The sequence below is a fragment of the Siniperca chuatsi genome, linkage group LG16 (genome assembly GCF_020085105.1).
Source record: "Siniperca chuatsi isolate FFG_IHB_CAS linkage group LG16, ASM2008510v1, whole genome shotgun sequence".
NCBI lineage: Eukaryota > Metazoa > Chordata > Actinopteri > Centrarchiformes > Sinipercidae > Siniperca > Siniperca chuatsi.
This window is the reverse complement of record NC_058057.1, coordinates 16,038,986-16,053,632: the sequence shown is the minus strand read 5'-3', so window position 1 is coordinate 16,053,632 and position 14,647 is coordinate 16,038,986. Positions and strand designations below refer to the sequence as shown.

Genomic DNA, 14,647 nt, shown 5'->3' with positions numbered 1-14,647 from the left:
GAGGGATCCATAGATAGAGAGAGACTAAAAAACACCTGAGGGTGAGCATAGTGCAGCTGTGTCAGTATTTATACATCCAGCGCCTGATGAATTAATGAACCACAACACACACTGGAAGCCAAGCAGGTTCTATACAGTAACTGTGGTAGGTGTATGAGTGTGTGTGTGATATTGTAACAGAGCCAAACCGAGGCAGATTGGATCTCAGTGTAAGACTAATTACTCAAAGCTTACACACCACTATCTTGAGTATAAACAGTGCTTACAAAGTCATACAATACACTTCCAGCTCAAGCATACTGTACAATAATGCTGTTCATGCATTATTTCTTGCTATTTTCATCTGTGTGTTGGATCACATTTCAGAGACACAAGGAGAGATTGTTCTTTTATGTAACATTTCCTCTCTTTATAGCTTTATTTCCCCCACGCTCTCCAATTTGTCTTTCTCCCTTTCTCCTGGGCGAACCACCTGAATGTTGTAAATGTGATGGGAGGTGATGTCTCTGTGTGTCTGGACAGCCAAAGAAAAGGCCGCTGTCTAAAGCCAGGGCATGTATTTGGAGAGTGGGCTGAAAGGCAGGCACAGAGCTCCATTGTTCCCTCATAAAACAGCTTCACAGTGTTCGATATACTGTATAAAGAAGTTGTAACTCTCTACGCTGTTTTCTTTGGGTGACTGTGGCAGTGAATGAGAGGGAGTTTGTTGTGTTGGGGTATGGGTTTTTAAGTCAAGTGCCACCTGTTTTTTCTGAAACTGTAGGGTGTGGCGGGGGCAAATGTGGAGTGGAACTAATTGAATGAATTTCAATAATATTTCAATAAAATGGCATTAAAGTGAGCTTGTTTCATCAATATGGGTAATTTCACAGTATTCTTAATAAATGAAAATAATATATTTCATTGGAAGGGGTCGGGGACCTTAACTATTTTCTTGTTTCCAAAGGGGGACATGGGAGAGTTTAAGAGGCACCAGTGTCATGTACCATGTATCTCCAAGACATCAGCTTCTTTTCATGAGCCAAGAAAAACAGCCCTGTTTTCAGCTTTGGGACAATGCATGTGTCAGCTAATCCAATGGCTTTTTATGGTTTATGTATCTTAAGAAGTAGGAGAATTTTCTCAATCTATAAATAGACACGTCATCCTTCAGTTTACCTCTTTACACAGTTCTCAACATCGTTGGGGTTCTCAAACTGGCAACACAGTTCAAATACCTGCGTCTTTACGCTGATGTAATGTAGTTGTTTTTGATGCCCATTCATTCTTTTTAGTTATGACGTTTGAGTCTTCTGGTTTCCATGAATGGTCCTTCAAAGTGGTTGTACTGTGGGTATGTCAGAATACTAACATGTATACCTGTCTTTGCAGGTGAATCCACATATCTGGATGACCACGGACCCCCTGCATCAAGAGTAAGTTTTTCTATCTATCTCTGTATCGCTGTCATTTCCCATTTCACTCCTTCTCCTCTTTTATCCCATTTTCCCTTTTTTGTCCTTAAATTTTTTTCCTAACCTCTCTGTCTCTGATGTGCTGCCCTGCGTTTCCAAGCCAGTCCAGTCCAGTCAGGATAAGGGTTAGGTCTGTGTGAAGGAGCTGCGTGCAAACTCACTCTAAATACCAACTGGCTTCAGTGCTACAGTAATGCTCTGAACCCACTCTCTCACACACATACAGCGCTGACACAGGGGCCTTGTATTCATCCAGCTGCATGTCTGCATGACTATCTCTCCTCTGTGCTCCCTCTTTCTCTCCCTGCCAACTTCTTTCTTCCTCCATCTGCCCCTTGTTCATTATCTCCTTATGTAATCAATCACCACCTAATTTTCACCTCATTCCTTTCCTTCTTCATCCTTTTTTTTAACCTTTTTTCCATTCTGATCGAAGAGCTGGTGTTTTTGCTGGTTTGGGCACATAGCTAAGCTGAGACTTCATCTAGTTTGGTTACAGGTTTGTTTCCGGCTGGCTGATGAGAAGAGCTGTTAAGTTCTGGGCTTTGTTTGTGAGTTATGTGTTTACTTTGAAAAGCCTGTTCTGGCCACTAACCCTAACCAAGAAAACCACTGTGCTTGTTTCATACAGATATTAGTGAAGTGTTCTTTATATGAAACAAACTGTGGTTGACTGGAACACTGTGGGCTAGTTGTTGGAATTTGCTTGATGCCTTTTTTATTTTTCAGGGAAAATCATTATCTGAAACAAACCTTTATGTCTCTCTTAGAACAGGCTCACAATGCCAGTTTGCTTTATATATACTGTAGGTTTGATGCCAAGCTTTCAGTATTACATGGGCTTGCAGAAATTTAATGGAAATGAATGGAATGAATCACAAATAGTTTCCATCATTTCCCATTGGAGATAGAGCTGGGAATGTAACAGCTTGACTGTGCCCTGAGGCAATTCTGAATGATTCTGAATATTTACAATATTATACAAACACAGAAGCTATGGAATTCATTTTGACGCATAAAAGTGTTGTTAATGGAGGGGAAAGTCTCCAAGAAGCAGAGGGGACTGATAAACAGTAATTTACTTACAAGTTTATTTAGCTTTTGAATGAAACATTCCTTTAAAAATTGTGTTTAGTGATTAAAGCAGGGTACAGGTATGTCAAAAGCAGACATTACCAAAGATTTGATCCGTATCACTCTGACTTGATAAAAATGTTGATACGCCCATCTGGATCACCTTCAGTTATTATTGTCGGCTCACAACAATAAGCTTCATGAGCAGCAACTGGTGTTCTGTGGACTTTTTTGCCCCAGGTTTTGCCAGGCTACATACAGTACTGGCTGCCCTATCCTGAGACTGGTGGAGCTTGTTGGGGCTCTACACGGCCTGACAAGAAGAGCTGTCCAGAGCTGAAAAAACTACTGCCTTCTCCTATATAAGTTAATCTTTATTGTGATAACCAATTTAATCACCATGGGTTATTTGCAAAAATTACAGAATATAATATGAAACTGAAATCAACCTAATCCTTATTTCTGAAGCCCCACCAAGATCCCGAAGTTTGAAATCAACTATTCGTTCTCACCTTCCTTTCACCCTGGCTGTATGACTTGAAATGTAGTAGCTTTACAGGAATACATACAACCTCAATAGACACAGACAAGGCTGACTGTGATTATACACTAGCTGCTAACTTTGATTGATTCCATATTTGTCGCCATGTCATCTCCCAGACAGACGATGCTAATGTCATGTCAGTGGCAAGCGCAACATCAACCACATCTTTCATTATCTTTTTGTTGACGTCCTGCTACAGCTGAGATTGATCTTCTATTTCAGCAGAGGTCGGTCGCATTACAGCATGTGCACGCAGAAGGCTGAGGTTCTGGTAAATGTAGGGAAAGATTAGAAATCGAGTTGAAAGCTCAACGTAAATGAGAGCATATGCAAAAACCACGCAGCTCTCAGAAAAGCAATATTGAAGCTGAAATACTTAAGAAGAGTCTTTAAAGAATTGAGTGATGTTAGTTTAGTTTTGATGATGTTGTGAGCTAATGTATAAAAGACATTTTGCACTCAGAAAACATTCAAAGGCACAAACTAATATCCATGCAAGCTTGACAGGTTATTGGTTGCTGAGGAAACGTTGTCAGAGTTTCCCATTTCCTCTCAGCCACTGAAAATCAATTCATCTTAATTCACATAAACATACTTGGATGGAATCTCCGCCGTCACAGCTACTTAGAGCAGTGAGACTCCCTCCCTTCTTCTGCGGGTGGGAGTGGAGATGAATGGATAAATCATTAATAACAGGAAGAAGCTGAGAATCTCTACTGTGCCCTGACTGAAACCTTACCATGCTGTTCTCCACTCAGCGTGGGATGAGCAGTTGACTGTAGAGGGCAATGAACCCAGAGCAGTGCAGAGTGCGGGTGTGGGTTTCCAGGAACAGCAGCAGTAAGATGGATGAGTGTGTGTGCAGTGGTCCTAATATCTGGCAAACCAGGACATGTTCTTAAACATGCTGTTATATGATTGAAGGTGGCAGCTAGCAGAATTATGTTCATTCTCTGGGTGGTCAGGCCATGAGAGAGAGATCATAATTTATGTACGGTTGTTGAACCAATGTCACATGTGAAAATGTCTCAAAACAGAGAGTTTGCAGGTTTTGGTGCAAGTGTGTGGGCAGGGTGCAAGAAAAGAGAGGACACTGACAATGTAAGAGGAGAGAAAGTGGAAGAGAGAGTGTGAGAGAGAGGAAAGGTGCTGGACTACTCATCTCCTCAAAGTCTTCTTGAAATTGGCTCACCAGCATCAGAGCTGTAAATACCACAACAGCCTGACACTCTGGAGTAGGAGCGCCCAGATCAGACTCAGTGGAAAACAGCCCTGCTACATCATACTTTTTTACACCATGGATTGACTATTGACAGAATCCCTTACTGGCAGACTCTGTGAACATTTCTCACAGCGTGCATCAGAAACCTAAGCTCTACAGAGTGGGAACAATAATAGCACAAACTGAAAGGTTGCCCTTTCAGTGCTGTCAATGACGGCGGGAGATTTGAACTTTTGATGGCATCTCTGATGTTATTTGTGTGTTATACAACACCAGGCTGTTAGAGGTCTGACACAGTCATTTGTCATCATATCAGCAGGGAATGGTGTCCTGCATGTCTTTAATCTGCCTCATTATTGTGATAAACTGAGAAGTCTGTAGTTACTTGGCAAACACTGAGGAATGTTGGACTGCTGTCAAGAGAACCATCTCCTATTTGCTCAAAATCGTTTCCCAAAATTGAGTGACTGCCATTGACCATTATTATTATTATATTATTATATAATTTATTTTTATTTTTTTTTTGGGGGGGGGGGTGCTTTTGGACACCAGCAACCTCTAATCTATACAATTAGTTTGATCTATGAAAATATGAAATGTTTTTTAAAAACTATCTGATGTATGAGATTGCTTTATTGTAAGTGATGACAACGCTCCAGCAAGTGACACAAGCTGAAGCATGCCTGTCAACAAGAGTTGCGTAAGCTTGTGTAAGCACAGATATCACCTGTGAATTGTTTTTCTAGTACATCTAACCCTCATCCTGGTGCAAATGTACGCACACATCTTATTTTCACATTGTGTCAAACCGGTTCAATCTTTAAATGATGTCCGGTAAAATGGTCTGATTTTGGGAAAGACAAACAGACTGTTTTCTCTTCCAAGGAGTTCCCCCTCTCCATCTCTTTCTTTCTCCCTCCTCGACTCCTTCGCTCTCCGCCCTGTTGTTACTTTCTCTGTCTTTCTACTTGGATCTGGCAAACATTCAGAGGCACACACTGTCTATACTGAGCGTGAGATTGGGTGGGACTGCTGCTTTTGGATGAGACAAGACAAAATCAGCGAGTGTGTGTGTGTGTGGCCACGCTGAGCTCTGTGGAGTGGATACTATTGTCTGCAGCACCAGAACTAAAGAGCACTGAGATTAACTAAAGATGAATAATAATTTTATGTCACGGTGGAGAGAGAAACAGATTCACCTGGTAACAGTCAATCAGTCAGTCATTCAGCCAATTATAAAACCAGCCAATTTGTTCATAAACTAGCCACCCCATGATCCAGAGAACTAGTTAATTTAGTCAGTCAGACTTGCTTCCAAACACACAGTCCGTCAGATACCCAGAACCCCCCCCCCGGGAAAAGCACAATCACCATTCCAGACTGGGAATGCTGACAAGAATTTATCACTGCTGCATTTTTCCCCCATCTGATTTACAGGAAGGCTTTATTTGAAGTGATGTGGGAGAGGGTTTTCAAGGCAACACAGAACTGATCCATCTTTGTTTTTTTTTATGGTAGGTCTCTATCACTTTTAAAAGAAACCTTCCAGATGTATTTTAAGTGACCTGTCTTTCTCTCTTCCATTCTTCCCTTAATTCCTTTAACTGGCCTCCATTTTCTGTCACTCTTGTTCTCACTTGAATAGCCTTCATTCTTAAGGGGCCACTTGTGTAAACCTTGTAGGCCCTTGTGGATAATTGCCAAATTAGTGCATTCTTGCTGTCCTTGTGCTGAAATGAGTCTCATGTTCAATATGCATGTCAGCCACTTACTTTCTTGCAAGCTAAGATTTACTGTAACAAGCCTGTTTTCCAGAGAAAAACACAGTTTTACACACTCACATCCATTTTTATTTGAGTCTCTGAATCATGACTGAGCTACTTGTTTAATTGGTGAGTCATGAGGTGTACATGGACATGCTGTAGCTGTGTATGTGTGTGTGTGTGTGTGTGTGTGTGTGTGTGTGTGTGTGTGTGTGTGTGTGTGTGTGTGAGTGTGTGAGTGAGATGAAACACTAAAAAGTTGTGTCAGTATCGCTTTGCAGAGAAGTCAGCAGGATCTCTGACTCATTGAGTTCAGTGGAGGAATAAGCATTCGAGAAGACGAATCCCTACACTCAATCTGTGTGTGTGTGTGTGTGTGTGTGTGTGTGTGTGTGTGTGTTTCGTAGCTGAAAGGGAATATGTTGCAATGTCAATTGAGTCTAGCCCTAGGGAGAGTAGATGTGAGAAACAGAGGTCAAAGGTCGGAGAAAAAGAGGCAAGAGAATCCAGAGTTTTTGTCCTTGTTTTCTCCTCTTTGTATCAGTTTTCCTTTACTGCCTTTTACGGCCAGATTTGTTGTTCGACACACTAGTGCTCTAAAACTCGTGCTATAAGTACAACTCATAAACATACATCTTACATACATAACATCTTAACATACTTGTGAAAACAATATGTTCCTTAACACCAGTGAGAGTAACATACAATGAAAAAACGGTTCAGTTTAATCTATATATCTATCACTGTTTTTTTTTCTTCTTTCTCTTTATGTTTTGTGTGTGTGTGTGTGTGTGTGTGTGTGTGTGTGTGTGTGTGTGTATGTGTGTGTGTGTGTTCGCAGGTGCTCCCGTTCCCCAGCCAGGTGGTTTATAACCGTGTGGGGAAGTGCGGCAGCCGGACGGTGGTCATCTTGCTGAGGTTACTGGCTGAGAAACACCAGTTCAACCTGGTCTCCTCAGACATCCACAATAAAACACGCCTCACGAAACATGAACAGGTAAGATAAAGGAAATGATGGTGCAGTAGGGAATGGATTTAAAGATTCAATCAAGTTGAAGGGTCAGGGTCAGAGGTTTTAGGATATTTTGTCATTTATCCATTGTGCAGTTGACATGTAAATGAGTAATTCCTTGATACACTTACAGTTAATTACATACAGGAAGATGGGAGTTGGTTGGGGGAGTCCTGTAATTGCTCAGTGACAAATTTATAGTAATTACAGGTAACAGAAAAGGCATCTTTTTATTTTTATATACCTCTTTTACATTTTCTTTACAGCAGACATTTTCTTTACAGCAGAAATGCATATCTGATGTAGTATTACTGGGGAAGCGATAGCAGACAAAGGAAAACCTAAAATTAGGTATAATTCTTATAGCTGAAATAACAATCTCACCTCAAGGTCCATTTAGTAGCTGTTTAGTAGTTGGAGCTCTCGATCATATCGTGTGATCTTTGTCAGATCATGGAGATTGCCCAAATCATGGAAAAATCAATGTTCAATTTTCCATTTTTATATTTTTCCATTGTTATATTCTTGTATTTAGTCATTTTAATTGTGCTGCTGACATATGGGAAATGAAATAATACTAAAATTAACCTATTTTATTTTTTATTGTTTGGGTCCCGGGGGGGGCTGTGGTTTTCAGATCCCACTTCTGAAGCCACTACTTGATGCATTCATCATCTCTATGTAAATATTCAGCCAGGCCCGAATCGCTTAACAGCAGATCAGAATCAACAGATTCAAAGCAGCTGCTACTGTCAAATCCTTAAAGAAACAAACAGCATCCCAAGTATACAGTAGGTAACACTGTATTTGGAAAACACTTGATTTGTATTTTGCACTTAACTGTGTGGTCACAATGAACATAACCACAGCAGGAGCTCATACAGTGTTTGTCATTCAGTGTGAGAACAAGGCTAAAGGATAGGGAATCTCCTTTTATTATTTACTGAAATATCTCGAGGACATGAGTGTTTGCGTTTCAAATGAAAAACTGCTTTTGTTTAAAAAAACACAGCCTTTTGAGACACTAAGAAGTTCTGGCCTGTACCAACGGGAATGCCAATGCAAGCGGCACAGATGTTTTTGTGATTAAACACACATAATCTTTCTCTTATGCCTTTTTCCAATAACCCTGGAAATGTTTTATTTTCATAAATTAAACAAAAAAATAAAAAAATAAATTGTAAAAGTAGATTTTCCAACTACATTAGGATTGGATTTGCTGGGCACTGTGTTTTGATTCGAACTCCAAACTGTAATTCCAAAACAAGCCCCAATATTGGCAGGATAGCTAACAGAGACCCGGCCTTGACCAGATGATTTGGGTTCAGGCTCCTCTAAGAGCAACTAACAGCTGTACTGAAGTGTCATTGAGCAACAATCCAGTGGTGGAAGTATTCAGTACCACCACAGTATAAAAATGTTCCACTATAAGGAAAAGTCCTGCATTCAAAATTTGACATAGGTAGAAGTACAGAAGTACTATCAGCAATTAAAAGTACTCATAATGCACATAATGCTCTTTTAGGCTAGAATATGTGTATATGGCATGGTAATCTCACCAGAACAATCCTGTTTTTCCATAAATGTATTATGTTTTGTGTTTTATTACCGTACAAATAAATTCTAAACTCTGTATGTTATTGAATTATTAATACTGATCAATTACCATGGATGCAACATTTTAATGTTGTAGTTGGTCGAGGAAAGGGGACTTTAACTACTTAATAAACTGTTAGTGAGTTTAATCTTCAAAAATGTATCATATTGTATAAACTAATTATAAATTAGACAAGAGATTAAAAAGACAATAGTAACTATAGTTGCAAACTTAATTATTGAAATAAAAAGTACAATATTTTCCCCTGAAATGTTGTCAAATACAAGCATAAAATAGCATAAATTGGAAACCCTCAAGTATAATACTTGTACTTCAAAATTAAATTAAAAAAAAAATTAAATACAGTACTTGGGTAAATGTACTCACTTTCCACTACTTAAGTTATACCACCAAGCTCCAGACATGCTGCTCTGTAGTTGCCCCGACCTTTGACATTCCTCGATGGAGGGAGAAGAAAAGATTCTCAGTAAATGCAGAAATAGTTTGGTTCCTCAGAACCAGTGCAAGGCCAAGCTTGTACCCATGTACACTTCTGTCAATGACATTTCGGACTAATGCCTCCTTTAGTCATCTGGGTGAGAAGGTTACTTAACTGTGTGTTTGTGTGGGAGTATTGCAGCAATGACTCACATCCTCTCATGACGTTTAGGTATAAGCTACTGCTAACCACTTCTGAATGGTCAGCAGATGCTAAATATGTATAATCATTACTGACCGATTTGATGTAAATGTTTATCCAATATTGAAACAGTTACTTGTTTACCCATTCATCAAAACCCTGAAATGCTGGCTGCACACACAGTGGCAGAACACCATTGGACTCATTAATTCTCTGTACATAAAACATCTCTGTGAATGCTTCTGCTCCTCAGAAAGAGTGTGTGCATTCCAGTGTCTGTGCAAGGGGGGTCTGTTCAAGAGTGTATGTCTGTGCTTGTGTTTGTGTGTGATTCTGTAAAGTGTGTCTCCTTCTTTGTGTGTTTATTTGCATGTGTACTTGTGTGTGTTGACTTATGCAGATCCAGACGCGCGTCGCCTAAGTTTAGAGATGCTGGTCTCATCAGTTGTGGTTCTGGCTCGAGACTGAAGTTTTTGGACCGTTTTCCAGCTGGCTCTTCCAGTAGTCTGCTAATGGGTTTGCCCAGGGTTGGTGCCTTGAGCGTGGGTTGCCAAAAAGTGAAGGTTCCTTATTCGTCTGGAACTTTTCAGAGCTTCTGCAGATTTGAGGCGTATAGTGACCCATCTGTCCCTTTCAGCACAGGGGGAGCAGGCTCAGTGGGAGAGAGAGGTTTTAAGACATTTCCTGGGGAAAAAACTGTAAAATAAATAAATAAATAAAAGTATTCCTTTAAAACCTCCAGAAACAGAAAGACAGCATCTTTATTGTGAGCGTATCTGCATTCATGTGGGATCCTGTTTCCTCCCTATTACCAAAAACATTAACCAGCAGACAGATGCCCTACAGCCATGAACCTTGTATATCTGCATCATACAGCCACAGATACACAATCACTGAAAAGTGTCTGGCCCCAGTACAAAGCTTATAAATAGTTATTCCCTAGTATCATCTCACCAGCTACACTAAAAGCAACAGTTTGCCTTTGGTCACTTACAGAGAATTGAATTGGATTGGGTGCTAGAAGAAGTTGAAATCTGGTTAGAAGTGGCTGCTAAAACTTTGATTTCAAGCCAGCAGTCTTTTTTTGTAATATAAGCAGGTGTGCCTTTTTGTTTTAGTTGAGGATATTTATTTTGGAGTAAAGCTCTCACTTCCTGTGTACTCTATAAGGACTCTTTAAACAGATACACAAACTATGTATGGGCAGTTGCTGTATTATCTGGACTGATCCTCTTGGAGTCCTTTGGTGTAATGTCTGACCTTCATATTTGTCTCTGCCAGGTGTTGATTATTTAGGCTTCTTTAATTTTTGAATGCAGATACAAAGAGGCAGTAGTAGTAGCTTTCTTTGGTTTTTGGCTCTTCCTCTATTTCCCCTGATGAGCCCTGTGTGGACTCCACGGGGGCTCAGAAAGGAGGGGGGCGAGTGGCGAGGGGTTGCAGGTATGCCTGGAATCTCAGATTGTCCTCCACTTTCCCTCTGTCTCCCTGCAGCTCTCCCTGGTAAATGAGAGGGGGTCTGGCCAGACAGACCAGAGGGGTGGGTCAGAAAACACACACACACACACACACACAAACTCACCAAATGTGCCAAATGTGTTCAGGGTCCGCACATAAACCTGGGTGTGGGGGCGGGGATGTCATGGGTTAGCTCTGGGCTAATTGGTCTGGACTAATGGTCAAGGGGGGTAATTTGCAGAAATAAACTTTTTTTAATTTAGAATTGAAGTGGATTAATAGAGACAGAGCATGTAGGACGGACCCAGAGTGTGGTGAAATAAATTACACAGCCCTAATGAAATTTTTACATTTTACATTTTATAGTAGGAGAGATCCACAGAAAGTGGAAGCAGAATGAGTGGAAATGTACTGAGTTTATATAGAAGAGGGAGGGTGTGAAGCCCAAATCTGACTGGGGCCTCAGATTAACTGCCCTTGGTACATCAACAAGTATACATATAACTGTTGCTATCCAAATAGTCTTGCTATGACGTGACATGTGTTTATAAGAGTAGGACATTCAAACAGTTCCTCAGCTGATCAGGTCTTTATATAAAGAGGGATTCAGTCTGTTAAGACAGGACACGACTGCTAATACAGAGGAAATTAGCTCCAAATTTACAGAATGAGTGACATCATTATGGAAAAAAACATTTATGTTATTTAGGTATAGTAGTAAGCAATGATTTAAGAAAATAATAACACACAGTGGAGCATCAGTATTTTGAAGATGCTGTATGAAGTGTCACTGGTTCCATTTTCAAGCATTCATGTTTTATTTATTTTTTTATGATTTACTCCTCACATCAAGGGTTATTCAAATTGAAAAGAAGAAAGAAAAAAGAAAGATTTTCACCATCTATCTGTGGATAAAAAACACCCCACCTTGCATCAAAGGCCAAAAACATGGAGTGTGGACTCCACATAGGCTGTGTCAAGCTGTCACTGTTAGATTCATTTACCACTGAAAGTATCATTGTATTATTATCTGGCCGATGGTCCCTCGCTATTTTCAGATTCATCCAGCTTTCTATGTCTTTTGCATCAAGCCAGATGTTCCCAGTCCTTGAACTCCCACACCCACACTTCTACCTTCCACCCATATGATCAGTGATTCTACAGCATATATAGAATGTCAGCACTGTGGAAGAGCTTTTTAGCCATGCTAGCGGTGTGGCTGTAAGGATGGCAAGGTCAGTCAGTCCACCACTTTGGTGCTGACTGAAATACCTTAACAGCTATTGGATGGATTGCCATGAAATTTTGTGTAGACACTCAGGATGAATTGTAACTTTGATGATCCTCTGACGTTTAATAAATACGAACAGTATTTATGATCAAATACCTGCAAAACTAATGCCATTCCCATCAGCTTAAACGACATTTTCTGTTTGGTGCTGATTATCAAATGTTAGCATGATAACATGTTAAACTAAGATGGTGAACATTATACCTGCTAAACATCATTGTCATTGTGAGCATGTTAGCATAATGACGTTAGCATTTAGCTCAAAGCTTCACAGAAGATGAACTGGTTTTAGTCTGAAGAACCCATTTGGGTACCTGTGAAGGGAATCTTAGACCCTGTTTTTATTCAGGACCTTCATAATCAGCAACTGGATCAACAGGGGTATTTGAGCGCTATCAGATGCTGTTGGAGCCTCCTCCTCTTCTGATTCTCCATGTGTGCTGTTGGCTTTGCAAGCCAAATGCTCTGCGCTGGCTGTGCCATTATTTTTCTAGGAGGAGAGCGGTGGCGCCCAATAGATGGAAGCACTACCCTTGGCGGGGCGCACCGCTCTAAATTGCCACAGACCGATGTTCTCAAAGTTAAAATTATTTAAACTTTGACCTCGGTTGCTGCTGACCTTTCACAGAGAAACCAATGAGATAACATTTGTATGTTCATCATCAGTATTTTCAATTGATTGAGTCTGCTTTTTAAATAAATAATTTCCAGATATGTTTTTTTGCTCACCTTTATTTATTCAGGGGAGTTTCACTGAGAGCAATTCTCTCTTTTTCAGCAACGCCGTGATGATATTCACACAGATACACATTCACATCTGGAAGCTGTCCAGTACTACCACAGTCTTATCTGCTGGCCACTGAGCAGCTCCACTGGAGCAGTTGGGGTTAAGGGCCTTGCTAAAGGGCACCTCAGTGGTGGTAATGAGAGAGAGGCAAGTGCTGCTTTTCACTTTCCCCACCCAGATTTATCCTGATGGTCCGGGGGATTGAACCAACCTTCCAGTCACAAGCTCACTTCTCTGTAAATGTAAACGAGTGGGGAAAAAGCAAGTTACAGTATGTTACAGTAAATAATATAGTGATATAATATAGTAATATCATATAGTGCGCATGCGCCAACGTAGATGCTGCCTGTTGCCGTAGCTCCGTCTCGTCGTCTCTAATAAGCTACATTTAACTTGACAGTTCGTGCTCTATTACCTTATACCGTATTATTATCATCAACCGGTAAACCCACTTTGTACTTCACACTTATTTTATTTTATACTTATACCCACTTGGTACTTAATTTATTTTCTGACCTGTATTATAGTGTATTATATTTTTTGCTTAGTACTTCTATTCCTGTGTGCACTGATGTGATAGTGAGCTGCTGTAGCAAAAGAGTTTCCCCTCAGGGATCAATAAAGTATTTCTGATTCTAATCTGATTCTGATAACATGTACTCAAACTTATTGCAGAGGTCATGACTAGCCAGCCATGACTTTGGGTCATTATTATGTGTTTTAATTATTTTGAAATTAGACATATTGTTCATTGTAGAGACATAACTAGCATAGTTACTAATTTCTTACATGCGCGACTGGGATAACTGGATCTCACATACGGAATTATTCCAATATGGAGCTATCTATGTGAGCAATGACTAAAAATTAAGTTTCACTTGTATGGTCTTCAGTCAAAGAGCTCATGCAAGGGATCTGCACTGTATATGGCACTACTGTGATAAGATACTGTATCTCAAAGTTTGTTTTGGCTACTGTGAGCCTGTCTCTCCATACAGACCTAGAAAGCCTTTGGGATGTTTTTTAATCTTTCATAGCAGCAGAGGAAGAAAAAACGTGGAATAATTGCTTTAAAAATGTTGGCTTTCCTGGGCATGACCGAGGGGAAACTAGATCTATGAATGATGAATATTGTTATGAACAAAACAATGATATTACTTTGTACAGCTGTGCAGTTGAGGCAGAGGTTGAAACTGTGGTGAGGTTATTCTGTAGTGGAATATTCTGCAAATTGAATCAAGGTGGACCCACAACCAGATAAATACACAGCCAAAGTGCATCATTTATTCACGGTCATGTACTCAGTTTAAACATTCAACCACTTGATATGGGAATTCTTGGTTCCGTTTGACAATACTTGAAGATGCTGTTTGATTTTTTGTCTGCATTTAGTTTATTAGGAATCCTTTATCAATGTCAGGTGCACCCAGTTTCTGTTTTAAGTCTCTGTACAGTGTCAGTAGCTTGCATATGCTTTTGATTATCATTTATTAATGTAATAATTGCTAGATTTCTAGTACCATTACGTTGATCTGAATCTGAATCTGTTATGAACTGACACCTAGTATTATATTGCACGTATTTATGGCAGATACTGTGTTTTACACTTATTAATTCTATGAGACACATCAAATCAACTGTGTGTGCTTTGTTTTTGTTTGTTTTTTCAGGTGGATCTCATGAAGAACATCAGTAATATCCCTCAGCCGTTCCTCTATACCCGGCATGTTCACTTCCTAAACTTTACCAGGTACAGTAGTGCACCAATGTACAATGATGCTTATCAACAGCATAATATTAATGTT

At 40.0% G+C, this 14,647-nt stretch overlaps 1 protein-coding gene across 2 annotated transcripts in view; it reads left to right on the top strand.

Moving 5' to 3' along the window:
- The window catches only part of usta (uronyl 2-sulfotransferase a), a 53,342-nt gene that overhangs the window by 28,425 nt on the left and 10,270 nt on the right, over positions 1-14,647 (top strand). Inside the window, exons 2-5 of one of the 2 annotated variants that reach the window (XM_044168083.1) lie at positions 1,372-1,415; positions 6,899-7,054; positions 12,834-12,989; positions 14,513-14,592. In XM_044168083.1, coding sequence (XP_044024018.1) covers positions 1,372-1,415; positions 6,899-7,054; positions 12,834-12,989; positions 14,513-14,592 — 436 coding nt within the window. The remainder of the gene's footprint in view (positions 1-1,371; positions 1,416-6,898; positions 7,055-12,833; positions 12,990-14,512; positions 14,593-14,647) is intronic. The other variant, XM_044168084.1, reaches the window with a different exon arrangement.